Source organism: Somniosus microcephalus, chromosome 3 (assembly GCF_052327205.1).
Source record: "Somniosus microcephalus isolate GS21.2 chromosome 3, FLI_Smic_1.0, whole genome shotgun sequence".
Classification (NCBI taxonomy): Eukaryota; Metazoa; Chordata; class Chondrichthyes; order Squaliformes; family Somniosidae; genus Somniosus; species Somniosus microcephalus.
This window is the reverse complement of record NC_140989.1, coordinates 8,737,309-8,763,163: the sequence shown is the minus strand read 5'-3', so window position 1 is coordinate 8,763,163 and position 25,855 is coordinate 8,737,309. Positions and strand designations below refer to the sequence as shown.

General features: G+C 47.7%; 1 protein-coding gene across 1 annotated transcript in view; it reads right to left on the bottom strand.

Annotated features, from left to right (window-relative positions):
- The window catches only part of LOC147120824 (zinc-binding protein A33-like), a 32,326-nt gene extending 6,863 nt beyond the window's left edge, over positions 1–25,463 (bottom strand). Inside the window, exons 1-5 of the mRNA XM_085979002.1 lie at positions 25,019–25,463; positions 20,508–20,603; positions 12,497–12,730; positions 9,293–9,315; positions 5,794–5,909 (exon numbers count right to left, since the gene is read on the bottom strand). Of these exons, the coding sequence (XP_085835128.1) occupies positions 5,794–5,909; positions 9,293–9,315; positions 12,497–12,730; positions 20,508–20,603; positions 25,019–25,429 (880 nt within the window). The 5' untranslated portion in view covers positions 25,430–25,463. The remainder of the gene's footprint in view (positions 1–5,793; positions 5,910–9,292; positions 9,316–12,496; positions 12,731–20,507; positions 20,604–25,018) is intronic.
- Positions 25,464–25,855: the final 392 nt, after the last annotated feature.

The window sequence follows — 25,855 nt, the reverse complement described above, 5'->3', positions numbered from 1 at the left end:
GGAGAGAGAGGAAGAGAGGTGAAGAGGTTTGGGGAGGAGAGGGAGGCAGAGAGGTGAAGAGGTTTGGGGAGGAGAGAGAGGTAGAGAGGTGAAGAGGTTTGGGGAGGAGAGAGAGGTAGAGAGGTGAAGAGGTTTGGGGAGGAGAGAGAGATAGAGAGGTGAAGAGGTTTTGGGAGGAGAGAGGTAGAGAGGTGAAGAGGTTTGAGGAGGAGAGAGGTAGAGAGGTGAAGAGGTTTGGGGAGGAGAGGGAGGTAGAGAGGTGAAGAGGTTTGAGGAGGAGAGAGATAGAGAGGTGAAGAGGTTTGAGGAGGAGAGGTAGAGAGGTGAAGAGGTTTGGGGAGGAGAGGGAGGTAGTGAGGTGAAGAGGTTTGAGGAGGAGAGAGGTAGAGAGGTGAAGAGGTTTGAGGAGGAGAGAGGTAGAGAGGTGAAGAGGTTTGGGGAGGAGAGGGAGGTACAGAGGTGAAGAGGTTTGGGGAGGAGAGGGAGGAAGAGAGGTGAAGAGGTTTGAGGAGGAGAGAGGTAGAGAGGTGAAGAGGTTTGAGGAGGAGAGAGATAGAGAGGTGAAGAGGTTTGAGGAGGAGAGGTAGAGAGGTGAAGAGGTTTGGGGAGGAGAGGGAGGTAGAGAGGTGAAGAGGTTTGAGGAGGAGAGAGGTAGAGAGGTGAAGAGGTTTGAGGAGGAGAGAGGTAGAGAGGTGAAGAGGTTTGGGGAGGAGAGGGAGGTAGAGAGGTGAAGAGGTTTGGGGAGGAGAGGGAGGAAGAGAGGTGAAGAGGTTTGGGGAGGAGAGAGGGAGAGAGGTGAAGAGGTTTGGGGAGGAGAGAGGGAGAGAGGTGAAGAGGTTTGGGGAGGAGAGAGGGAGAGGGGTGAAGAGGTTTGGGGAGGGAATTCCAGAGCTTCGGGCTTAGATCGCTCAAGGCACGGCTGTCAATGGTGGGGTGAAGGGAATCAGGGATGCGCAAGAGGCCAGAATTGGATGAGCGCAGAGATCTCGAAGGGTTGGAAGGTTGGAAGAGATTACAGAGGTAGGTAGGGACGAGGCCATGGAATGATTTGAACACAAGATTTACGGTGATTGGCAGAAGAACCAAAGGCGACATGAGGAAAAACTTTTTTACGCAGTGAGTGGTTAGGATCTGGAATGCACTGCCTGGAAGGGTGGTGGAGGCAGATTCAATCACGGCTTTCAAAAGGGAATTGGAAAAGTACCGGAAGGAAAACATTTGCAGGTCTACGGGCAAATGGCGGGGGAGTGGGATTAGCAGAAGTGCTCCTGCAGAGAGCCGGCACGGGCTCGATGGGCCGAATGGCCTCCTTCTGTGCGGTAATCATTCTATGATTCTATGGGGGAAAATCGGGTTGCTTTGTGCTTCCTGTTAGCTCCCCCGAGGCGCCGCTAACACCTCCTGTGAAATTCAGCGCCCCGCTCGCGCAAACTTGGGTTGTGCCCCCTGGCCTATCGCCGGACGATATGCCCGACAGGGTCAGGGGACGTTTTTGCAGCCGCGGCAGCGCTACTTAAAGGGCAAGTGTCGGGCGGCCATTTTTTTTGGCCAACTGCCAGCACGGCCCCCTTCCCTCTTTTTTGCGCAGGGTGCCGGCCGCGGTCCATCAGCCTGGCACTCCTCTTGCATGCCGGGTTCTTTTGCCTGCACCCCGCTCCCTGGTGGGCCAGCAGGTTCCTGGTGCGCGCAGCGCTCGGCCCCTCCTCTTTAATCAGGGGAGGGAGGCCTGCAATGACGCGGCGCTGCGTGCCGGTGCGCGTGGCGCTGCTGCACGTAGCGCCGTGAAATTCACTGGGAGCGCCCCAAGAGGGAGGGGCAGCGCCTTCCAGTCGAGGCCCTGCCTCCTGCCTGGGGCGCTACAACTGAATTTATGGCGCAGGGCGCTAACTTTATTGGGGCACTAAAATTACCCCCCCGGCGAAGTTAGCGCCCCGGCGGGCGGGAGCCATCGAATTTCCTCCCCCATGGTTCTGTGGTTGTACAAAGCGAAGAATTTTAAATTTGAGGCCGGACTGGGAGCCAATGTAGGTCGGCAAGCAGAGGGGTGACTGGGACTTGGTGTAAGTTAGGATACAGGCAGAGTTTAGGATGAGCTGAAGGTTCTGGAGGGTAGAAGGAGGGAGGCCTGGCCAGGACAGCATCACAATAGTCACGTCTGGAGGGAACAAAGCCTGGACGAGGGTTTCAGCAGCAGATGGAGGCAGGGGCGGAGATGGGCGATATTACAGAGGTGGAGGTAGGCAGCCTTGATAATGGAGCGGATAAGGGGGTCAGAAGCTCAGTTCTGGGCGAAATAGGGAGCCGAGATTGTGAACAGTCTCAGCTTGAGACAGTGGCCAGGCGAATATCGGGCGACTTCTTTAACTGGCTGGAGATCAGCTCCCCCAGTTTATTGTCAAACGGTGACGGTGAGAATTACCAACATGGACTCTTTCAATATATTATACAATAATACACTCTCTTTTACAGGAATAACATTTTTATAAGAAAGTATTCTGTAATTGTATGTTGGGTATAATGCCCCTGCATATATTTTATAAAATGGTGTATTATTAGTGTACACACACCTGGATTACATTACTGGTATATACTGAGATATATACAACAACAACTTCTATTTATATAGCGCCTTTAACATAGTAAAACGTCCCAAGGCGTTTCACAGGAGTATTTTAAGACAAAAAATTTGACACCGAGCCACATAAGGAGATATTAGGACAGGTGACCAAAAGCTTGGTCAAAGAGGTAGGTTTTAAGGAGCGTTTTAAAGGAGGAGAGAGAGGTAGCGAGGCAGAGAGGTTTAGGCAGGGAATTCCAGAGCTTAGGGCCTCGGCAGCAGAAGGCACGGCCACCAATGGTGGAGCGATTGTAATCAGGGATCCTCAAGAGGGCAGAATTAGAGGAGCGCAGATATCTCGGGGGGTTGTGGGGCTGGAGGAGATTACAGAGACAGGGAGGGGCGAGGCCAGGGAGGGATTTGAAAACAAAGATGAGAATTTTGAAATCGAGGCGTTGATTAACCGGGAGCCAATGTAGGTCAGCGAGCACAGGGGTGATGGGCAAACGGGACTTGGTGCGAGTTAGGACACGACAGCCGAGTTTTGAATGACCTCAAGTTTACGTAGGGTGGAATGTGGGAGGCCAGCCAGGAGTGCGTTGGAATAGTCAAGTCTAGAGGTAACAAAGGCATGGCTGAGTGTTTCAGCAGCGGATGAGCTGAGGCGGGGCGGAGACGGGCGATGTTACGGAGGTGGAAGTAGGTGGTCTTAGTTATGCTGCAGATATGTGGTCGGAAGCTCATTTCAGGGTCAAATATGACACTAAGTTTGCGAACAGTGTGGTTCAGCCTCAGTAGGAAAAATGCTAGAATCTATTATTAAGGACGTGGTAACAGGGCACTTAGAAAATAATAATAGGATTGGGCAGAGTCAACACGGATTTATGAAAGGGAAATTGTGCTTGACAAATTTGTTAGAGTTCTTCGAGGTTGTAACTAGTAGGATAGATAAGGGAGAACCAGTGCATGTGGTGTATTTGGATTTTCAGAAGGCATTAGATAAGGTGCCACACAAGAGGTTATTAAACAAAATTAGGGCTCATGGGATTGGGGTAATATACTAGCGTGGATTGAGGATTGGTTAACGGACAGAAAACAGAGAGTCGGAATAAACAGGTTATTTTTGGGTTGGCAGCCTGTAACTAGTGGGGTACCGCAAGGATCAGTGCTTGGGCCTCAGATATTCACAATCTACATCAATGATTTGGATGAGGGAACCAAATGTAATATATCCAAGTTTGCTGATGATACAAGGCTGGGTGGGAATGTAAGTTGTGAAGAGGATACAAGGAGGCTTCAAGGGAATATAGACAGGCTAAGTGAATGGGCAAGAACATGGCAAATGGAATATAATGTGGAGAAATGTGAAGTTATTCACTTTAGTAGGAAAAATAGAAAAGCAGAGTATTTTTTATATGGTGAGAGATTGGGAAATGTTGGTGTTCAGAGGGACCTGGGTGTCCTTGTACACGAATCACTGAATGTTAACATGCAGGTACAGCAAGCGATTAGGAAAGCAAATGGTATGTTGGCCTTTATTACAAGAGGATTTGAGTATAAGAGTAAAGATGTCTTACTGCAATTATATAGGGCCCTGGTGAGACCACAGCTGGAGTACTGTGTACAGTTTTGGTCTCCTTACCTAAGGAAGGATATACTCGCCATAGAGGGAGTGCAACGAAGGTTCACCAGACTGGTTCCTGGGGTGGGGGGGGTTGTCCTATGAGGAGAGATTGAGTAGACTAGGCCTATATTCTCCAGAGTTTAAAAGAATGAGAGGTGATCTCATTGAAACATACAAAATTCTTACAGGGCTTGACAGGGTAGATGCAGGGAGGATGTTTCCCCTGGCTGGGGTCTAGAACCAGGGGTCACAGTCTCAGAATAAGGGGTCGGCCATTTAGGACTGAGATGAGGAGAAATTTCTTCACTCAGAGGGTGGTGAATCTTTGGAATTCTCTGCCCCAGAGGGCTGTGGAGGCTCAGTCGTTGAGTATATTCAAGACAGAGATTGATAGATTTTTGGATATTAAGGGAATCAAGGGATATGGGGATAGTGCAGGAAAGTGGAGATGAGGTAGAAGGTCAGCCATGATCACATTGAATGGCGGAGCCGGCTTGAGGGGCCAAATGGCCGACTCCTGCTCCTATTTCTTATGTTCTTATGCCTCAGACAGATGTTAGGGAGAGGGATGGAGTCGGTGACTGGGGAATGGAGTTTGTGGCGAGGGCCAAAAACAATGGGTTCGGTCTTCCCAATATTTAATTGGAGGAAATTTCTGCTCATCCAGAACTGGATGTCGGACAATTTAGAAACCATGGAGGGTTTGAGAGAAGTGGTAGTGAGGTAGAGCTGGGTGTCATCAATGCACATGTAGAAACTGACACTGTGTTTTCGGATGATATCACCAAGGGGCAGCATGTAGATGTTAAATAGGAGGGGCCAAAGATAGATCCTTGGGGGACACCAGAGGTAACGATGTGGGATGGGAAGAGAAGCCGTTGCAGGTGATTCTCTGGCTACGGTTAGATAGATAAGAATGGAACCCGGCGAGTGCAGTCCCACCCAGCTGGACGATGGTGGAGAGGCTTTGGAGAAGGATGGAGTGGTCAACGGTGTCAAAGGCTGCAGACAAGTCAAGAAGGACGAGGAGGGATAGTTTACCTTTGTCACAGTCACAAAGGATGTCATTTGTGACTTTGATGAGAGCCATTTCGGTACTGTGGCAGGGGCGGAAACCTAATTGGAGGGATTCAAACATGGAGTTGCGGGAAAGATGGGCACGGATTTGGGAGGCGACAACACGTTCAAGGACGTTGGAGAGGAAAGGGAGGTTGGAGATGAGGTGGTAGTTTGCAAGGATGGAGGGGTCAAGGTTTGTTTTTTTGAGGAGAGGGGTGATGATGGCAGATTTGAGGGAGAGGGGGACAGTACCTGAGGAGAGAGAACCGTTAACAATGTCAGCTAACATGGGAGCCAGAAAAGGAAGTTGTGTGGTCAGCAGTTTGGTGGGAATAGGATCGAGGGAGCAGGAGGTGGGTCTCATGGACAAGATGAGTGCGGAGAGGTCATGAGGGGCGATTGGAGAGAAACTGGAGAAAGATGTGAGTTCAGGGCTAGGGCAGGGGGGAACCTTAGAGGATGTTTGGCCCGGTGGGCATGGGGAAGGAAGGGAAGTGGCAGAGACAGCTGAACAGATGGTCTCAATCTTAGAATACAATATAATAACACACACCTGTATTGACAATGTTCAGCATCTTCTTCCAGACCTTGTACTGCAGGGACCCTACATAGTGTCCCACATTAATCAGAACAGAGACGGTCTCTGGGTCTTGAGGAGTGCTGTTAGCTCTGCAATTAGAGAGTATGTTGGAGATGCTAAACATGTGCTGTTTCGGTCTAGATTCTGTGAGGTATCTACAGGACATTACAAGGTTACTAGTGTGCATTAAGTGAGGAACTCCTCGACTAAAGCTACCCCCAGTGAGACTGCGACAAGCAACATAAGAACAGGAACAAGGGAAAGACATTCAGCTCACTATCGCCTGAATCCTTCTTCCGGATTATTTGCACATTCCCCTCCCTGGTACTAATGCCAACCCCTTTGAATCCACGTGACCTTGGGAGCTCACGCATTCCTTTATCAAATCCTCCAGCTGAGCGTACAATTGGTTTGTGAGGTGAGTCTTTTTTGTAAGTTAAGAACTCCACATGTGAAATAGTTACAACTTAAAAGAAAAAAGATTTGTATTTATATAAACGCCTTTCACAACCCAAAACCTTTCGATTCACCAGACTCTTTACTCTGCTCCAGAGAGACAGCTCTGCCCGAGAGGGAAACATTGGTGAGGCGCACCATAGAATCACAGAAACCTACAGCACAGGAGAAGGCCATTCGGCCCATCGAGCCTGTGCTGGCTCTTTGAAAGATCAGTCGTGCTCAGTCCCAGACCCCCCCGCTCTTCGTCCATCACCCTGTCAACTCCTCATCCTCCAGAACCCGTCCAACTCCCTTTAAAATTATCGATGGACAAATTTTCAGAACCTCTCTGGCCACAGGGGATGTGCCAGAGGACTGGAGGACAGCTAACGTAGTACCATTATTCAAGAAGGGTAGTAGGGATAAACCAGGGAATTACAGGCCAGTGAGCCTAACATCAGTGGTAGGGAAATTATTGGAAAAAATTCTGAGGGACTGAATTGGTCTCCACTTGGAGAGGCAGGGATTAATTAGGGATAGTCAACATGGCTTTGTCAAGGGAAGATCATGTCTGACCAATTTGATTGAATTTTTCAAGGGGGTGACTAGGTGTGTGGATGAGGGTAGTGCAGTGGATGTGGTTTACATGGATTTCAGTAAGGCTTTTGATAAAGTCCCGCATAGGAGACTGGTCAGGAAGGTAAGAGCCCATGGGATCCAAGGTGCCGTGGCACATTGGATCCAAAACTGGCTTAGTGGCAGAAGGCAGAGGGTGATGGTGGAAGGTTGTTTTTGTGACTGGAAGCCTGTGTCCAGTGGGGTACCGCAGGGATCGGTGCTGGGTCCCTTGCTGTTTGTGGTCTACATTAATGATTTGGATGTGAATGTAAAAGGTATGATCAGTAAGTTCGCAGATGACACGGAAATTGGTGGGGTGGTAAATAGCGAGGCGGGAAGCCTCAGGCTACAGGACGATATAGATGGGTTGGTCAGATGGGCGGAACAGTGGCAAATGGAATTTAACCCTGAAAAGTGTGAGGTGATGCATTTTGGACGGACTAACAAGGCAAGGGAATACACAATGAATGGTAAGACCCTAGGAAAGACAAAGGATCAGAGGGACCTTGGTGTGCATGTACATAGATCCCTGAAGGCAGCAGAACAGGTGGATAAGGTGGTTAAAAAGGCATATGGGATACTTGCCTTCATTAGCCGAGGCATAGAATATAAGAGCAGGGAGGTTATGATGGAGCTGTACAAAACGCTGGTAAGGCCACAGCTGGAGTACTGTGTGCAGTTCTGGTCGCCACACTATAGGAGGGATGTGATTGCTTTGGAGAGGGTGCAGAGGAGATTTACCAGGATGTTACCTGGGCTGGAGCACTTCAGCTATGTAGAGAGACTGGTCAGGCTGGGGTTGTTTTCCTTGGAGCAGAGAAGGCTGAGGGGGGATCTGATTGAGGTATACAAAATTATGAGGGGCATAGATAGGGTGGATAGAAAGGAACTTTTCCCCTTAGTAGAGGGGTCAATAACAAGGGGGCATAGATTCAAGGTAAGGGGCAGGAGGTTTAGAGGGGATTTGAGGAAAAACTTTTTTACCCAGAGGGTGGTTGGAATCTGGAACTCACTGCCTGAAAGGGTGGTAGAGGCAGGAACCCTCACAACATTCAAGAAGCATTTGGATGAGCACTTGAAATGCCATAGCATACAAGGCTACGGACCAAGTGCTGGAAAATGGGATTAGATTAGACAGGGCTTGATGGCCGGCGCGGACGCGATGGGCCGAAGGGCCTCTTTCTGTGCTGTATAGCTCTATGACTCTATGACACCTTCCATCACCTTTCCAGGTCGAGCATTCCCGATCCCAACAACTCTCTGAGTGAAAACATCTCCCCTCATCTCCCCTCCAGATCTTTTGCCAATGATTTTGAATCTGTGACCTCTGGTTATTGACCCACTCACCAGAGGGAATCGTTTTTTCTCGATCTACTCAATCCAAACCCTCTCATCATCTTGAAATCCTCCATTCGGTCACCTCTTCACCTTCTCTGTTCCAAGGAGAACAGTCTGAACTTTTCCAACCTCCCCTCATAACTGAAGTCCCTCACCCCTGGTCACATCCTGGTAAACCTCCTCTCCGCCCTTTCTAAGGCCTTCACATCTTTCCTGAAGTGTGGAGCCCAGAACTGTCCACAATACTCCAGCTGAGGCCTAACCGGTGAATTATAAAGCTCTAGCGTGACCTCTTTGCTGTTATATTCGATGCCTCTATTTATAAACACAAGTAATCCATAAGCTTTTTTAACCACCTTATCAACTTGCCCTGCCACCTTTAAGCATTTCTGTATATGGACACCAGTCCATTCATTTCACAGCCATACTAGAAAGACCTCAATGTCCCACAACCAGTGAACTACTTTTGAAGTGTAGTCACTGTTGTAATGTAGGAAACACAGCAGTGAATTTGCGCACAGCAAGCTCCCATAAACAGCAATGAGATAATGACCAGGTAATCTGTTTTGTGATGTTGGGTGAGGGATAAATATTGGCCCCAGGACACCGGGGAGAATTCTCTGCTCTTTGAATAGTGGCCGTGGGATCTTTTATGTCCACCTGAGAGGGCAGTTTAATGTCTCATCTCAGAAATGGCACCTCCCTCAGCACTGCACTGGAGTGTCAGCCTAGATTATGTGCTCAAGTCTCTGGAGTGGGACTTAACCCGTGCCCTTTGACTCGAAGGCAAAAGTGCTACCAACTGAGCCATGGCTTGTAACATGGGCTTACGCAAGGGTAAACGCCACGAATCTACCCTTCCAGCACAGAGCTTCACCCGTCTGGAGCACTTACCAGGAATTCAGACAAAGAGGTCAGCAACTGGCCCCACATGACCTTCTGTCCATTTGCAAAGGGTCAGGAGCAGGATGTTCGCCTCTCAGCTAAATAACAGTGAGTGGCATAGGGAGGAAATAAAGGAAGCAGGGAATCCAGAAATGTTTAGAGAGAGAGAGGAACGGTCATGTGGTGTTCCTACCTTTTTTTAATTGCCGGAAGATTCTGAAAGAAAAAAAAGAACACAATTCTGAGTAACTAGGGCCAGTCTGCTCAACCAACACCAAATATAATGAAGTGCATAGTAGGCCAATCAGATCTCTGTAAAATGGTTGGCTGAACGATACACTCTCATTGGGTAATGGCTGTGGTTTCAATGATATTCAAATTAACCAATACTAGAATGGATATGTAAATGTCTCTCTTTATAAGCAAACAGGTGAGAAACCAACTGAAGGACAAGAATGTGATTGAAAGTTCGTTACAGCTGATTAAATAAAACTCCACGGGAGGAACAGGAGGTGATGGTAACTTTGTGGCTCGGACTATAGAAATGTTATCCGTGGAAAACTATTGAGCCAGGTTGAATTCTGTAGCTTGCAATGTTGGAATGATATCTCAGAGTTTGACTCAGGTATCAGTGGGAAAGGTCAAAGATTTTTAACTTCTTTAAGGTAAGAATGCTGGAAATTATGGAGCGAGTTAAGGTCACTTGGCCCATGAAGGTCACTTGCTCCAACAGACTGCACACAGCTCTTTCTGCCATGGTCTCTCCCCACTGGAGGGAGGTGAATAACCAGCAGTAACATTTCTGAAATAACGACAGAAAATGCTGGCAACACTCAGCAGGCCAGGCAGCATCGAGGAGAAAAAGAAAGAAAACTTGCATTTATACAGTGCCTTTCACGACCACCGGACGTCTCAAAGCGCTTCACAGTCAATGAAGTGCTTTTGGAGTGTAGTCACTGTTGTAATGTGGGAAATGCGGCAGCCAGTTTGCGCACAGCAAGCTCCCACAAACAGCAATGTGATAATGACCAGATCATCTGTTTTGTTGTGTTGGTTGAGGGATAAATATTGGCCAGGACACCGGGTAGAACTCCCCTGCTCTTCTTTGAAATAGTGGCCGTGGGATCTTTTACATCCACCTGAGAGAAAGCAGACGGGGCCTCAGTTTAATGTCTCCTCCGAAAGACGGCACCTCCAACAGTGCAGCACCCCCTCAGCACTGCACTGGAGAGAGAAACAGAGTCAACATTTCGAGTCGAGGACCCTTCGTCAGAACTGGGAAAGGTTCGGGAAGAGAGATTTTTAAGCAGGGGCAGGGAGGAGGGGAGAAAAGAACAAAGGGAAGGTCTGTGATAGGCTGGAAGGCAGGAGAGATTGACTGACGAAAGGGATGATGGTACAAGGCAAAAGGAGATGTTAATGGGACAAGTTAAGAAACAAAAGATGGCTCTAGATGAGGTGAGAATGATGATGGCAGCAACATTAACAGCTAGCATGTGGGAAAACAAGGGAAAAAAAATTAAAGAAATACAGGTTATAATCTGAAATTGTTGAACTCGATTTTGAGTCCAGAAGGCTGTAAAGTGTCTAATAGAAAGATGAGGTGCTGTTCCTCGAGCTTACGCTGAGCTTCATTGGAACAGTGTAAGAGGCCGAGGCTGGAGAGGTGAGAGTGGGTGTGAAGCGGAGAATTAAAGTGACAGGCGACCGGAAGCTCAGGGTCACCCTTAAGGACTGAACGGAGGTGTTCCGCAAAGCGGTCACCCAATCTGTGTTTGGTCTCCCCAATGTAGAGGAGACCACATCGTGAGCAGTGAATACAGTATACTAGATTGCAAGAAGTACAAGTAAATCGCTGTTTCACCTGGAAGGAGCATTAGGGGCCCTGGACAATGGGAAGGGGGGAGGTATATGGGCAGGTGTTGCATCTCCTGCGCTTGCACGGGAAGGTGCTGGGCGAAGGGGAAGGGGTGTTGGGTGTGATAGAGGAGTGGACCAGGGTGTCGCGGAGGGAGCGGTCCCTTCGGAATGCTGAAAGTGTGGGGGTGGGTGGGTGAGGGGAAGATGTGTTTGGTGGTGGGATCACGCTGGAGGTGGCGGAAATGGTGCAGGATGATCCGTTGAATGTGGAGACTGGTGGGGTGAAAGGTGAGGACAGTGACCCCTGAGGATAATTGAAGGAAAACCCCAGACTAACACTGGAGTCCACACTACGAACCATGCCCAGATACTTTCCACCGATAACATCCGCCTGGTGCCAGAAATACAGGAGCTCCTACATTCAGCAGAGCATTTGGTCATTTGATTGATGTAACTTTCCATCCTGCTCATAAACCAGATATTCACCCATTTTGGAGGAGTGAGTTATTCGACACAGCATTCAGAGAACGGAGTGGGTTCAAGGCTCATGAATTGAGCAAGTTTCCAGGCTGGCGCCCCAGTGTGTCACTGGGGGAGTGCTACATTACTGGAGTTGATATACTCTGTGTGATTTGTTAAACTGAGGTCCTGTCTGTGTCTCAGTGGCTGTGCTTAACGCCAGAAATTCAAAATAGAGCAGCAAATGTCAGGCTGGGATAGTAGTAGGTGCTTCTCTGATATTTTGGGCTGAAACTGTGCGAAACAGTATTAATAATAAATCCATTAAAGAGAGAATTTGCATTTATATAGCACCTTTCATGTCTTCAGAATATCACAAACCACTTACAGCCAATGAGGTATTTTAGAAATGTAGTTATTGTTGTAATGTTGGGAAACACAACAGTGAATTTGCACACAGCAAGGTCCCACAAACAGGTGGCTTTGGTTGGGGACATATATTGGCCAGGACATCGGGAGCACTCACCTGTTCTTCTTCAAATAGTGCCTTGTCATCTTTCACACACCCCCAAGAGGGAAAATGGGGACTCACTTCAACATCTCATCTGGAAGATGGCACCTCTGACAGTGCAGCACTCCCTCAGTGTGCACTCAGAATCACTGGAGTGGGACTATGAACCCACAACCTGCTGGCTCACTAGACAAGAATGTTACCACTGTGCCAAGGCTGACACTTCACAGTGAAGTGCAGGAAGTGCTCCTAGTGACCTAGTCGACTTTTCTCCCTCAACCACCTCCACCATAAACAGACCAACTAGCTGGTTCATCTCATAGTTGTTTGTGGAATCTTGCTGTGTGCAAAAATGTTTGCAAAATATGGCTACATATAAGTCATCAATGTACTTCAAAATTATTCATTGCATGTGGAACACTTTGAACTGTTCTGGGAGATGTGATAAGACGTCATATAAATCAATTCTTTGTTCCATATGTCCTCTGCTTGTTAATTTTGCAGTTGGGTCCTCTAGCCCTGTGCTCACATTCCACGCTGAACTCTCTAACACCTTCTCTCACTCACCAGTAGAAAGAGTGCCGAGTCCTGTTGGCCAAGCTCACGCTCAATAGACTGGATGGTCGCGTCCAGCGCTGACATTTCCTCAGAGATTTCCTTCAGTTTTTGCCTCATTAACTGAACGTGACGTTCTTTCTCCTTTCGGAGATCATTCATCAGAGTCTTCTCTTCATTGTGAAGAAAACAGTGAAGTTTCTGAAATTCCTGTTTGATTTGTTTTTCAGTTCTCAAAGCCTGGCTCTGTTATAAACAAAAATTATTTGAGTCTAAAGAATTTGTATTTAGCTGGTCCTTGCATGTTGGACGGAATGCTCATAGCACAAAGCCTGTTACAGTACGAGAGGCTTTAGGTGGTTGGAAGGAGTCTTGTGTTTGGGGGATTTTTTACAATTGGGGGCGTTACATTAGGGGGAGTGCTATATTCGTGTGAGATGTATCATTGGCAAAATACAGGCTGGTTTTGGCAGTGTCAGGATCGGTCACAGCTGGGTGCATGAGTCAGGCAGCAAACATGGCCAAGGAAACTCTGAACAATAACTATTATTTCATCGCTCAGATCCAAACAGGCCCAGCCTGAGGGGCAAGAGTGGGGGGGTGAAGGGGTACAGACGGACAATCTATTGTTCCTGATAAGGGACAGAGTGATACATTGTGCCGGACACTGTCCTTTCGATTTTGTGTCATCATGTTGTAATCCGGATCTGACAAACTGGAGGGGATTGTGCCCACTGATTGATTAATAGTTCTAATCGGAGATGTAATTTAGTAGGAATAAGTAATGTAACGCTGTAGATTTGGTGTCTTGTTGCACATTTGATGTCTTGGCTGAGCCAAACCTATGGTGTAGCTACATGAGAATGGCTGGAGGACTGTGTCGATGCAAACAGGCTTCAAGATAAGATATTATCTTGCTTCATTTTGCTTGACTCAGCTGATGTGAGGGCCATTTATCAAACTTATTTATTACAGGGCTTAAAAGGCCCAGCCAGCTCACTGTAGCTTCAAAGGATTCAAAGCGGCCAAATACTTCTCACGATGTGTTCGCATTTCCCGAGTCTGCCGTTAGTCCGAAGCTGAAATCACTTCACACCGATCCGAAACCTGGAGCGTAAGTCAAGTGTAAAAACCCCAACTAGCTCCAAAGTGAAGTGCAGTGAGACGCCCCCCTCCAGGGTCTACTTCCAGCCTCAGTGGCTCAGTTGATAACACTCTCACCTCGGAGGTCATGAAGGTCGTGGGGTTCAAGTTCCCCTCCAGAAACTTGTAGCACAAAACCTCAGGCTGACACTCCATTTGCAGTACTGAGGGGACAGGGGCCGCAGGGTTCTCCCTCCCAGTCTACAGGGGCGGGCGGTTAAAACCCACGTGTGCGGGAGGAATTCGGCAAGAGAGGAGGCCGAAACCCAGCACAGTATATCCATCTGCAGCCCCCCCATCCTCATTCTTGCTACACTAATGTCAAAGGAATAATTCATTTACCCAATTTGCTATTATTTAGTTCTGTTTTGGAGTGTTAAATTGTTCTGCCCAAACTTGACAGTGAAGGGAAATCTATTTCAAACATCCCTGACAACAAGAAGAACCTTAATACAAAAGAGAACTTTTAATGATGGCTATACCGCTTTAAACATAAGAACATAAGAATGAGGAGCAGGAGTCGGCCATTCGGCCCCTCGAGCCTGCTCCGCCATTCAATGAGATCATGGCTGATCGTCGACCTCAACTCCACTTTCCCGCCCGATCCCCATATCTCTCGATTCCCCTTTAAAATGCAAGTTGGGAACAAAGAATATGGAGGAACATTTTTAACAGACATTATTCATACAAAAAAAGCAGTTGTGGCCAGAGACAGGCCTGGACTTGCTGTGGAATCAGATGGACGAATTACGATGGGTCAAAAGACCTCCCTCACCTGTAATTATCTTGTGATCACTGTGGATTCTTTTAGAACGGATTCAGACTCAGGTTTTTAAAAAATTCATTCCTGGGATGTGGGCATCACTGGCAAGGCCAGCATTTATTGCCCATCCCTAATTGCCCTCGAGAAGGTGATGGAGACAACTGAGTGGCTTTCTAGGCCACTTCAGAGTCAAACACATTGTTGTGGGTTTGGAGTCACATATCGGCCAGACCGGGTAAGGACGGCAGATTTCCTTCCTTAAAGGACATCAGTGAACCAGATGGGAGCAGGAGTAGGCCATTCGGCCCCTCGAGCCTGCTCCGCCATTCAATGTGATCATGGCTGATCATCCAAATTCAGTACCCTGTCCCTGCCTTCTCCCCATATCCCTTGATCCCTTTAGCCTTAAGAAATATATCTAACTCCTTCTTGAATATATTTAATGAATTGGCCTCTACTGCCTTCTGTGGTAGAGAATTCCATAGGTTCATCACTCTCTGGGTTCATCACTCTCCTCCTCATTTCAGTCCTAAATGGCTTACCCCTTATCCTTAGACTGTGACCCCTGGTTCTGGACTCCTCGGCCATAGGGAACATCCTTCCTGCATCTAGTCTGTCCAGTCCTACAACAATCAAGTGATCTAATGTGAACTCACGTCTCTGGATCATTAGTCCAGACCTCTGGATTACTAGTGCAGTAACATAAGCACTGTGCTACCAGTCCCTTACTGACAAGACCAGACCTTTCACTGTTTCCAGATCCTTTCCTCGATTCCTGCAAGGTCCAGGAGACCCCTTTAACTCAACCCCCTAAACTGGACTAGTCCAGATTCTCTCAGCTTGAACGACTCAACATTTCCTCTGCTGCCTTCACCTCACACATACAGACAAAGGCACGTCAGACACGACTAACGCCTCACCCTTCGGACAGCTTTCGGTCTGATGAAGTTGGCTCAATCTGAGTACCAGACAAGGCAGGATTGATCAACATTCAGTGCTTGGATCTTGGTCTCCACACTGAGAATCCTGTCTACAGTTCTGGTCGCCGAAGTACAGAGAGGATATTGCAACTATTGACAGGATACAGGAGAGAGCAACCAGAGCGATTGAGGGGAAGGAGCGATTGGATTCCCAGGAGCGATTATGTAAACTGGGCATGTTCTCACTGGAAAAGGGAAGGTTGAGAGGTGAGATGATTGCTGTTTTTAGGATTCTAAAGGGACGAGATAATGTAAACATAAGAATTGCGAGACAAAAAAGCTGTTTCACCTTGTCCAGAACTATAGAAGCAGAGGACACGGCCTGCACTTGAAGGGGGGGCGGTGGGGAGGGGGGGCAAATTCAAAACTAATCCGCGGAAACAAATTTTTAGTGAGCGAGCGGTCAATCTATGGAATAGGCTCCCTAGGGAGACGGTGGAAGCAGTTAGTGCTGATTCATTCAAATGCAAATTAGAGAGATTTCTTTCAGAAAAATCACATTTTGGGACACAGTATGTGAATAATTTGAGACGTGACGTGTGGCGAGTGCAGCGAGCTCGGGAGGAACAGGTGACTGTGGGCCTCTGGTTCCCAGAGCTCTCCACCACTGGGGGTTTTCCTCGCCTCATGTCTGGGTCTGTGATTACTCATTGATCGAGATCGATCGCTGTGAATGGTCAACAGCTCCATTATCGTTGGATCATGCGACACCCAGGTAGAAGGCGAACTAGATGGATTTTTTTGTCCAGCAATTCCTATGTTCCTATGTCATCTTAGCACTACCAATAAAACAGTCGTCTAGAGAAGGAATGTCCATTTAAGAAGCCTAGATGTTAAAAAGGAGGCTACATAAGCTTATCAAGCATCAAGCTGGGATCCCACTGAAGAACCAGAGACAGGTGAAAGGGTTATGTTTCTGTACTCTTTTCATGGACAGTGGCAGAAACCCTCTAGGAAGACCACAAGATAATTATGGATGACGAAGGTCATTCAGCCCATCTTATCTTATCCATCTGGAATGATCCTAAAGTTCCTCCCATCGCAGCAGCCCATTGTGTCTTCCAAGGTTTTCACCCCCACTACTTTATCTAGGAGTCCACTGTTGACCAATCTTTGTATGAAGAAGGTCATCATGAATGACACTGTTACATGGATGCAGATGGAGCTTTGGACACAGTAATAAGGATTGAAGATACCCTACGACTGAGAGAATATTACAAGAGTTTTCCTTAAGGTGTCTAGAAAAACAACAGCTGGCTGATCGGTTTAGATTTAGTGGCCTTTGATGACTCCCACTTTGGCAGGTGAGTCCTGCTGCTGGAGCCTCTGCCCCCTTGTCCACTTCTTATCTTCTCCAATAGATTGTGGAGGATTGCTGAGAATGGGGAAGAAGAATTACTAAACTTGTAGGGCTTCTTCACTCTGTGAGTCGAAGGCAAACTCCACAGACTTTAAGCCCATCTGGTCTTCCCCTCAGGCCCTAGCAGAGAGTAGCTTATCGTTACTTTATCTTTTTTCTAGGATGCTAGGTGTGAAAAGAGACTGAAACCTTCTGACGTGTGGCTTGCCTTTTATAGGGTGCAGGAGGAGTGGTGTGTCATGTCATCAATATCGAAAACATCCTAAAGGGACAATTTCTCTTAGAAATTTTCTTCTTTTAGAGCATAAGAACATAAGAATAGGAGCAGGAGTCGGCCATTCGGCCCCTCGAGCCTGCTCCGCCATTCAATAAGGTCATGGCTGATCTTCTACCTCATCTCCACTTTCCTGCACTATCCCCATATCCCTTGATTCCCTTAATATCCAAAAATCTATGGATCTCTGTCTTGAATATACTCAACGACTGAGCCTCCACAGCCCTCTGGGGTAGAGAATTCCAAAGATTCACCACCCTCTGAGTGAAGAAATTTCTCCTCATCTCAGTCCTAAATGGCTGACCCGTTATTCTGAGTCTGTGACCCCTGGTTCTAGACTCCCCAGCCAGGGGAAACATCCTCCCTGCATCTAACAAGATGGTTGTGGAGCAAGTCTTGATCCAGCTCCAGAAGATGCCTTCGATTTGAAGAACAAAGGCTGCGAGGTAGCTACCCTTTCTCTGTGCCTGCTCTCATATAGTTATTTAATTCAACTCTTGACACAAAATTAATTTATTATTTAACCTATTGAGTATTGATTAAAGAAATGGATTAGGACAATGAGTCTTAAAAATTGGGTTGCGCCCCCTTTGGGGCGCTAACTTCGCCAGGGCGCTACTTTTAGTGCCCTCACACCCGAAATTCACTGGTAGTGCCCCAAGAGGGAGGCAGGGCGCTACTGGAAGTGCCCCGTCTCCCTCTTGGGGTGCTACGAGTGAATATCACGGCGCTATGTGCCACGCCCTGCAGCGCATCACGCCGCGGTATTGCAGGCCTGCTTCCCCTTATTGTTCACAGGATGTGGGCGTCGCAGGCAAGGCCAGCATTTATTGCCCATCACTAAAGTGCCGGGCTCACGGAGCGCAGCCGGCACTCCACGGGGGAATGCACAGGAGGTCGGGGACGACAACGGGGGCAGGTGCTGGCAGGTGGCCAGCAACAAAAATGGCCGCCGGGCAGCTCCCCTGTAGTTTGCCCCGCCCCAGTCGCAGGTAGGCCCCCCCATGACCCTGTCAGATATAGCGTCTGGCGGTAAGTCAGGGGGCGCCACCGAAGATCGCGGCTGGGGCGTGAGCGGGGCGCTGCGCACGGCGATGACATCATCGCCGGAGGCACAGCACCACGGGGTGCTAACGGTTACCGTCGCCACTAACCTCCTGCTGAATTTTGTGGGAGGCGTTGACGGCGCTGCGCCCAGGCGCTAGTTGCTTTGCGCCCTCTAAGGGCGCTAACGGGAGGCGCATATCAACCGAATTTTTCCCCTGTTTTTTGAAGTCATCTTTCTAATGATGTATTCATTCTGTCAGATAAATCATTTATTCATGGTGTTCAATTGTTTTTAGTTGCGGTAATCAAATATTGTTCCCAGGATGTGGGTGTCGCTGGCAAGGCCAGCATTTATTGCCCATCCCTAATTGCCCTCGAGAAGGTGGTGGTGAGGGCAGGTAAGAGTCAACCTGTGGGTCTGGAGTCACATATCGGCCAGACCGGGTAAGGACGGCAGATTTCCTTCCCTAAAGGACATTAGTGAACCACATGGGTTTTCTACAATAATCTAATAGTTTCATGGATTCATGGTCATCATTACTGATATTAGCTTTTTATTCCAGGTTTATTAATTAACTGAATTTAAATTCCCCAGCTGCTGTGGTGGGATTACTAGTCCAGTCTTCGGGATTACTAGTCTAATCCTCGGGATTACTAGCCCAGGCCTCGGGATTGCTAGCCCAGGCCTCGGGATTACTAGTCCAATCCTCGGGATGACTAATCCAGCCTCGGGATTACTAGTCCAGACCTCGGGATTACTAGTCCAGGTCTCGGGATTACTAGCCCAGACCTCAGGATTACTAGTCCAGGACTCGGGATTACTAGTCCAGGCCTCAGGATTACGAGTCCAGGCCTCGGGATTACTAGTCCAGGCCCCGGGATTATTAGTCCAGGCCTCGGGATTACTAGTCCAGACCTTGGGATTACTATTCCAGGCCCCGGGATTACTAATCCAGGCCCCGGGATTACTGGTCCAGGCCTCGGGATTACTAGTCCAGGCCTCGGGATTACTAGTACAGGCCCCGGGATTACTAGTCCAGGCCTCGGGATTACGAGTCCAGGCCTCGGGATTACTAGTCCAGGCCCCGGGATTACTAGTCCAGGCCTCGGGATTACTAGTCCAGGCCCCGGGATTATTAGTCCAGGCCTCGGGATTACTAGTCCAGACCTTGGGATTACTAGTCCAGGCCCCGGGATTACTAATCCAGGCCCCGGGATTACTAGTCCAGGCCTCGGGATTACTAGTCCAGGCCTCAGGATTACTAGTACAGGCCCCGGGATTACTAGTCCAGGCCTCGGGTTTACATGTCCAGGCCTCGGGATTACTAGTCCAGGCCCCGGGATTACTAGTCCAGGCCTCGCGATTACTAGTCCAGGCCTTGGGATTACTAGTCCAATCCTCGGGATTACTAGTCCAGGCCTCGGGATTACTAGTCCAGGCCTCGGGATTACTAGTACAGGCCCCGGGATTACTAGTCCAGGCCTCGGGATTACTAACCCAGACCGCGGGATTATTGTCCAGACCTCGGGATTACTAGTCCAGACCTCGGGATTACTAGTCCAGGCCTCGGGATTACTAGTCCAGGCCCCGGGATTACTAGTCCAGACCCCAGGATTACTAGTCCAGCCTCAGGATTACTAGTCCAGGCTTCGGGATTACTAGTCCAGGCCTCACGATTACTAGTCCAGGTCTCGGGATTACTAGTCCAAGCCTCAGGATTACTAGTCCAGGCCTCGGGATTACTAGTCCAGGTCTCGGGATTACTAGTCCAGGCCTCGGGATTACTAGTCCAGCCTCGGGATTACTAGTCCAGGCCTCGGAATTACTAGTCCAGACCTCGGGTTTACTAGTCCAGGCCTCGGGATTACTAGTCCAGTCCTCGGGATTACTAGTCCAGGCCTTGGGATTACTAGTCCAGGCCTCGGGATTACTAGTCCAGGCCTCGGGATTACTAGTCCAGACCTCGGGATTACTAGCCCAGGCCCCGGGATTACTAGTCCAGACCTCGGGATTACTAGCCCAGGCCCCGGGATTACTAGTCCAGTAACATAACCACTATGCTACCGGTCCCCATATTTGTGACAACATAATTTATGCATGTTTATCTTCACTTCCTCAATCTTTACTGGAATCAGTGTTTATATATTTAATATTTATCACATCTGCTCTTTGGTTTGTACGTGACATTTGAACTATTAGTCGAGCAAGAACATAGTGAGCTCCTTGTGACTAAGTGAAGATGGGGTCCTGTAAAACAGCAAAACTGCCAACTCACACGAGCTTACTGAACAAAAGACTTCTATCTCAATCCATTTACTGGGCACGGATTTGGAATTCTGGCCTCAAATGGGAAAAAAAAGAATGTTTTGGGATTATAAAAGAAATAGGTTTGGCAACCCTTCTATTTATGGCATGGACTGCAAGCAGCAATTGATCATAATATTTAGTAACTTACTTTAATATGCTTTAAAGTTAGCTCATACTCATCTCTGACTCCACTGAATTTCTCCATCTTGGATTTTAGGGGCTTCACCAAGACCCTCAGCTCTGCCTGGAAGAAGAATTGTTGAGAAATTCAGTTTAATAATGACGTCACAGCACAGAACAAGTGGAAGAAATGACTTAGAGTGCGTTAGAATAATAATTATACGGGGATGGGGTAGGTATTACGCGCAAAGCAGCCGGGACTCATCTGTTGTGCAGAGATTGGCGAGGGCTAGGAGTGTAGGTTATTCATTTCACATAACAACAGGATGCAGCTGCAAACCATAACAGGGCCCGTGCCTCATGAATTTCTCTTTGAAATGCTGTAAGGACATAAAAGGCTGCAAGATAATTGGTGCTGATATTAGCAAGAGAAGTCTTAACATTCCCAAAACATTCCTCCATCGGCTATTTCAATAGAGGCGCTAATGCCTTTAAAATCAAAGGGTTAACACTGCCACAGATTTCCAAACCTGATGAGCGTTCCAAGGACAATAGTTCAAGAGGCGATGGTTAACTTCGGTTTGAGCTTCCAAGTCATGCAATGCCAACCTAGAAAATGAACCAAAGCTGACCCGCACCCCAGAGAACTAACAACACAGGAATGGTTTTGAATATAAGTGTGTTTGTAAAATAAGCTGTACCTACAGCCAACATTCATTCGCTTGTAAAGGTGGAGAAAAAAACAGAGGGAGGGATTTTGACTCTACACACCCAGCGGAAACTGGGCGGGTTGGCAATTAAAATGTCTGAGATTACCGACCCTCTGGAAAGCCTCCCGATCCAACTACTGTACTTCCGGTATTAGCAGACGCTTCTGGACAGGCAGCTAAGCCATCTTTAAAATTTTCATCCTTGTTTTCAAATCCCTCCATGGCCTCGGCCCTTCCTATCTCTGTAATCTCCTCCAGCCCCACAAACCCCCCGAGATCTCTGCACTCCTCCAATTCTGCCCTCTTGAGCATCCTTGATTATAATCGCTCCACCATTGGTGGCCGTGCCTTCAGCCGCCTGGGCCCTAAGCTCTGGAATTCCCTCCCTAAACCTCTCCGTCTCTCTCTCCTCCTTTAAGACGCTCCTTAAAACCGACCTCTTTGACCCAGCTTTTGGTCGCCTGTCCTAACATCTCCTTATGTGGCTTGGTGTCAAAATTTGTTTGCTATCGTTCCTGCGAAGCGCCCTGGGACGTTTTATTACGTTAAGTGCGCTATATAAATACAAGTTGTTGTTGTTGTCTGCCCAGAGCTACTAGAGTCCTAATTCATGTACCCTGTATGCTAATCGAGGTCTGATAACGTCTTCGGCGTATAGGGAACAAATTGAATGAATTGCAGGCGCAAGTTCAACTTAGAGGGTACGACATGGTGGCCATTACTGAGACATGGCTGCAAGACGGTCAGGACTGAAACTGAATGTACCAGGTTATAGGGTCTACAGGAAGGGTAGTGGAATCTGGTAGAAGGGGAGTAGCATTAGTGTTTAAGGATGAAATTACTTCTATGATAAGAGAGGATATAACGAGAGATAAACAGGCAGTGGAGACTTTATGGGTAGAATTAAGAAATAGGAAATGATTTAAGACTGTAGTGGAAGTTGTGTATCGGCCCCCTGGTAGCAGCTGTGAAGCGGCAGAATGTATTAATGCAGAGATTAGGCAAGTGTGTAGTAAAGGCAGCGTGGTTTCAATGGGGGATTTTAACTTCCATATAGACTGGGATAAGCAGAACCGAGCTCATGTCAGAAAGGCAGCGAATTTCTTGAGTATGTTCAGGGCAGTTTTCTGCAACATTGGCCCAGATATTCCGATCGCAAGCCTCCTGCGGGCGGAGGCCTGCAATCTGGAAAAATCTGCGCCCTTACCCGAGGGCTCCTGGGAGGCGCAGAGTTCCGCTGCTGGGCCTCTCCAATCTGCCGGTGCGCAGGGCCCACGTATCCCGGGGGCGCAGGTAGTTCGCAGCGTCCCTGGGATCACCTGGGCCATGGGGAGCCAATCACAGAACGGAATCTCCCTTCATACACTTGACAGGAAGACCCGTCAAATATATGAATGGAGATCAATGAAAAAACATAGCGAAACTTTAAATACATTTTTAGAAAAATCACATTTTTAAAATAACTTGAAATGACAATAAATTAACTATTTTAAACAAAAATTTAAATTTTTGAAAAAAATAACTAAAATATTTAACGGGACTAAAAATAAACTTACCTTTTTTTAAAAGTATTTTAAAATGATAAATCAGTGAAATTTTTTAAATTTTACTTTTTTCAACTCTTATCCTGGTAAAAGTAGGCCTTACGCAGGCTTTTCCTAGGCGCAAGAATTGTAAGGGTTTCCTGCGGGCGGAGGGTCTCCAAAAAACAGAACTCTCCGCCCGGAGAGGCCCTTCTCCCGGACAGCTGGAGGATCTGTCAAGAGCTTTCTTGAGAGAGCGGAAATGCTGGTTTCCAGCGTATACGCAGCGCATGCCAAAAACCGGCATTTCCAATGTCCCTACGGGTGGGTACACAGCGCGTACACACCCGTAGGGATCGGAATTTCTGGGCCAATTATTGTGTCCTAGAACCAACAACAGGGCAGCCATATTAGATTTAGCACTGAGTAATGAGCCAGATTTAATTAACAGCCTAATGGTGCGTGAACATTGATCCAATAGCGATCATAACATGATTGAGTTCAACGTAACGTTTGAAAGGGTGAAACACAAAACAGCTGGTACAGAAAATAATCAAACAGTCTAATGGAATGCTGGCCTTTATATCTGGAGGGCTAGAATACAAGGGGGTAGAAGTTATGCTGCAGCTGTACAAAGCCCTGGTTAGACCACACCTGGAGCACTGTGAGCAGTTCTGGGCACCACACCTTAGGAAGGATATCTTGGCCTTGGAGGGAGTGCAGCGTAGGTTTACCAGAATGATACCCGGACTTCAAGGGTTAAGTTACGAGGAGAGATTACACAAACTAGGGTTGTATTCCCTAGAATTTAGAAGGTTAAGGGGTGAACTGATCGAAATTTTCAGGATATTAAGGGGAACAGATAGGGTAGATAGAGAGAGACTATTTCCGCTGGTTGGGGATTCTCGGACTAGGGGGCAGAGTCTAAAAATTAGAGCCAGACCTTTCAGGAGTGAAATTAGGAAACACTTCTACACACAAAGGGTGGGAGAAGTTTGGAACTCTCTTCCGCAAACAGCAACTGATGCTAGATCAATTGTTAATTTTAAATCTGAGATTGATAGATTTTTATTAACCAAAGGTATTAAGGGATATGGGGCAAAGGCGGGTATATGGAGTTAGGTCACAGATCAGCCATGATCTCAATGAATGGTGGAACAGACTCGAGGGGCTGAATGGCCTCCTCCTGTTCCTATGTTCCTATCGGGCCGTGACACAGTGATTTTAACTGTGGCATGAGTGAGGCAGCTGCCACGGCCTTCTTGCCATGTGAAGGCCAGTGTGAAGAGGATTGGGAAGCTGGAGAGGCCCCCCAGGTAAGTTTTTTACTTTCCTTTGTGGTGCAAAGAGGAGCAGGAGTTTAGGCCTCCCCTGCCCCGGAAATCCCCCCACCCTTCCCTCCCGCGACACCCTCTTTGTATAGCTGTAGCATGACTTCCCCACACTTACCTGAGTGCCGGTTGGTAGCCATCGGTAGCAGGTTAATGGGGCACGATGGTTAAACTTCACACAGCTGCAGAAACTAACTGAAACCAGCCGTTTCCCATCGGAATCCCATTGGCGGTTAAAATCCCCCTAAAAAAAACCATGAAACCTGAAGAGGGGGGGAGTGAATCCAAATTTTAAAGGCACAAAATGAATGGTTAATTTTTGGAGACGGTGAAGTTCAGGGGCATACTAGGAGGATATGCAGATCGGGTCATCTGAAGTAGGTCAGGGCGAGGGTCGTGTGAAGCAGAAAGACCGGCACCCACCAGTTTCTGTAAATTCGATGTTTTATTCCCCTGGAAAACGTTGAATTGTTACATCATAAAATGATGCATTCTGCTTTATTCTAATCACTTCTCACAGTTAATAGATTTTTAATCTTAAAAAACAGGAAAAATTGATTTTCAACAGACCTGCTAAACTTTCACTTCCCCAAAAGTTCCCTCAACACTTCACTCTCCCATAGACAATCCCCTGCAGTTATCAACAATAACAACCTGTATTTATATAGCACCTTTAACCTAGTAAAACGTCCCAAGGCGCTGCACAGGAGTGCTTTAAGACAAAAAATTTGACATCAGGATAAATTAGGGCAGGTGACCAAAAGCTTGGTCAAAGAGGTAGGTTTTAAGGAGCGCCTTAAAGGAGGAATTTTATCTCTGGCACTCTCCTCCCCCCCTCAGTGTGTAACTCTGCTGTGTGGATATATCTGTGTGCCTCGTGTTCTCTGTATGTAATCACCGTTCTTAATTGCCTTGTATCTCTGCAGCAGATTGTCTTCCCTCTCAATGAATCGTACTCTGTCTGTCTCAGCATACCTTGCATTCTTTAGCAGCCTCCTCCAAAGGAAGACATTTATGGCTTTCGTGTTTCCTTGAGTGCAGGCAAACAACACACATCACCTCCTCGTCCTCCCGGCAGAAGAGCTTCAGCACCTCCTGGTGTTGACTGCAGACACGACCTGCCACTCCCTGCTGGTCTTTTGTAAATTCTTTGAGGAATGACTCCACAATGTTGGCCAGTGTGCGGTTCCATTTTAAGTCACTGGTGGAATACGTCTCTCGGCACACTGGGCACTCACAGCTTCCCTTTTGCTTCCAGTAGCTCATCAAGCAAGCGCAGCAGAAGTTGTGTTGGCACGGGGGAGAGACGGGGTCCTTGAAGATATCCTGACATATTGGACAGGAGAGTTCGTCCTCCAACCAAGATATCTTTCCTCCTGCTTCCATTTTTCAGAAAATGTTGCTCAAACTAACCTGCTTCCTGTTTACAGTACAGCCTCATTCCAATGTAAGAGTTTCAGTTCCTGTTCCTGTTTCTAATTAAAAGGGACACTGCGCTCATTGAAAAGTGCGAGACAAGTCCTGCTTTAATTACAAAGACTAGACGCGAAGCTGTAGATCACATTTAAAAAGCAAACATCGGGGAGGTTTATTTTGTTGAAGGCAATGGATTTTGTTCAAGTCCAGCAAAGTTGGAGGAGTGCTGGCCCGATTTGCCCAATGCAGGACCTTGTCCAGCTCAAAGTTCAGATGAGCTCGCTCCTCCCCAGTTTGCACAGGCACAGCTCAGCCAGAGAGCCGTCGCTCACTTGGCCAGAGATTGGAACTCAGGCTAGGGAACAGCACCGAATTGTGGTGGAGACAGAAAGGTGG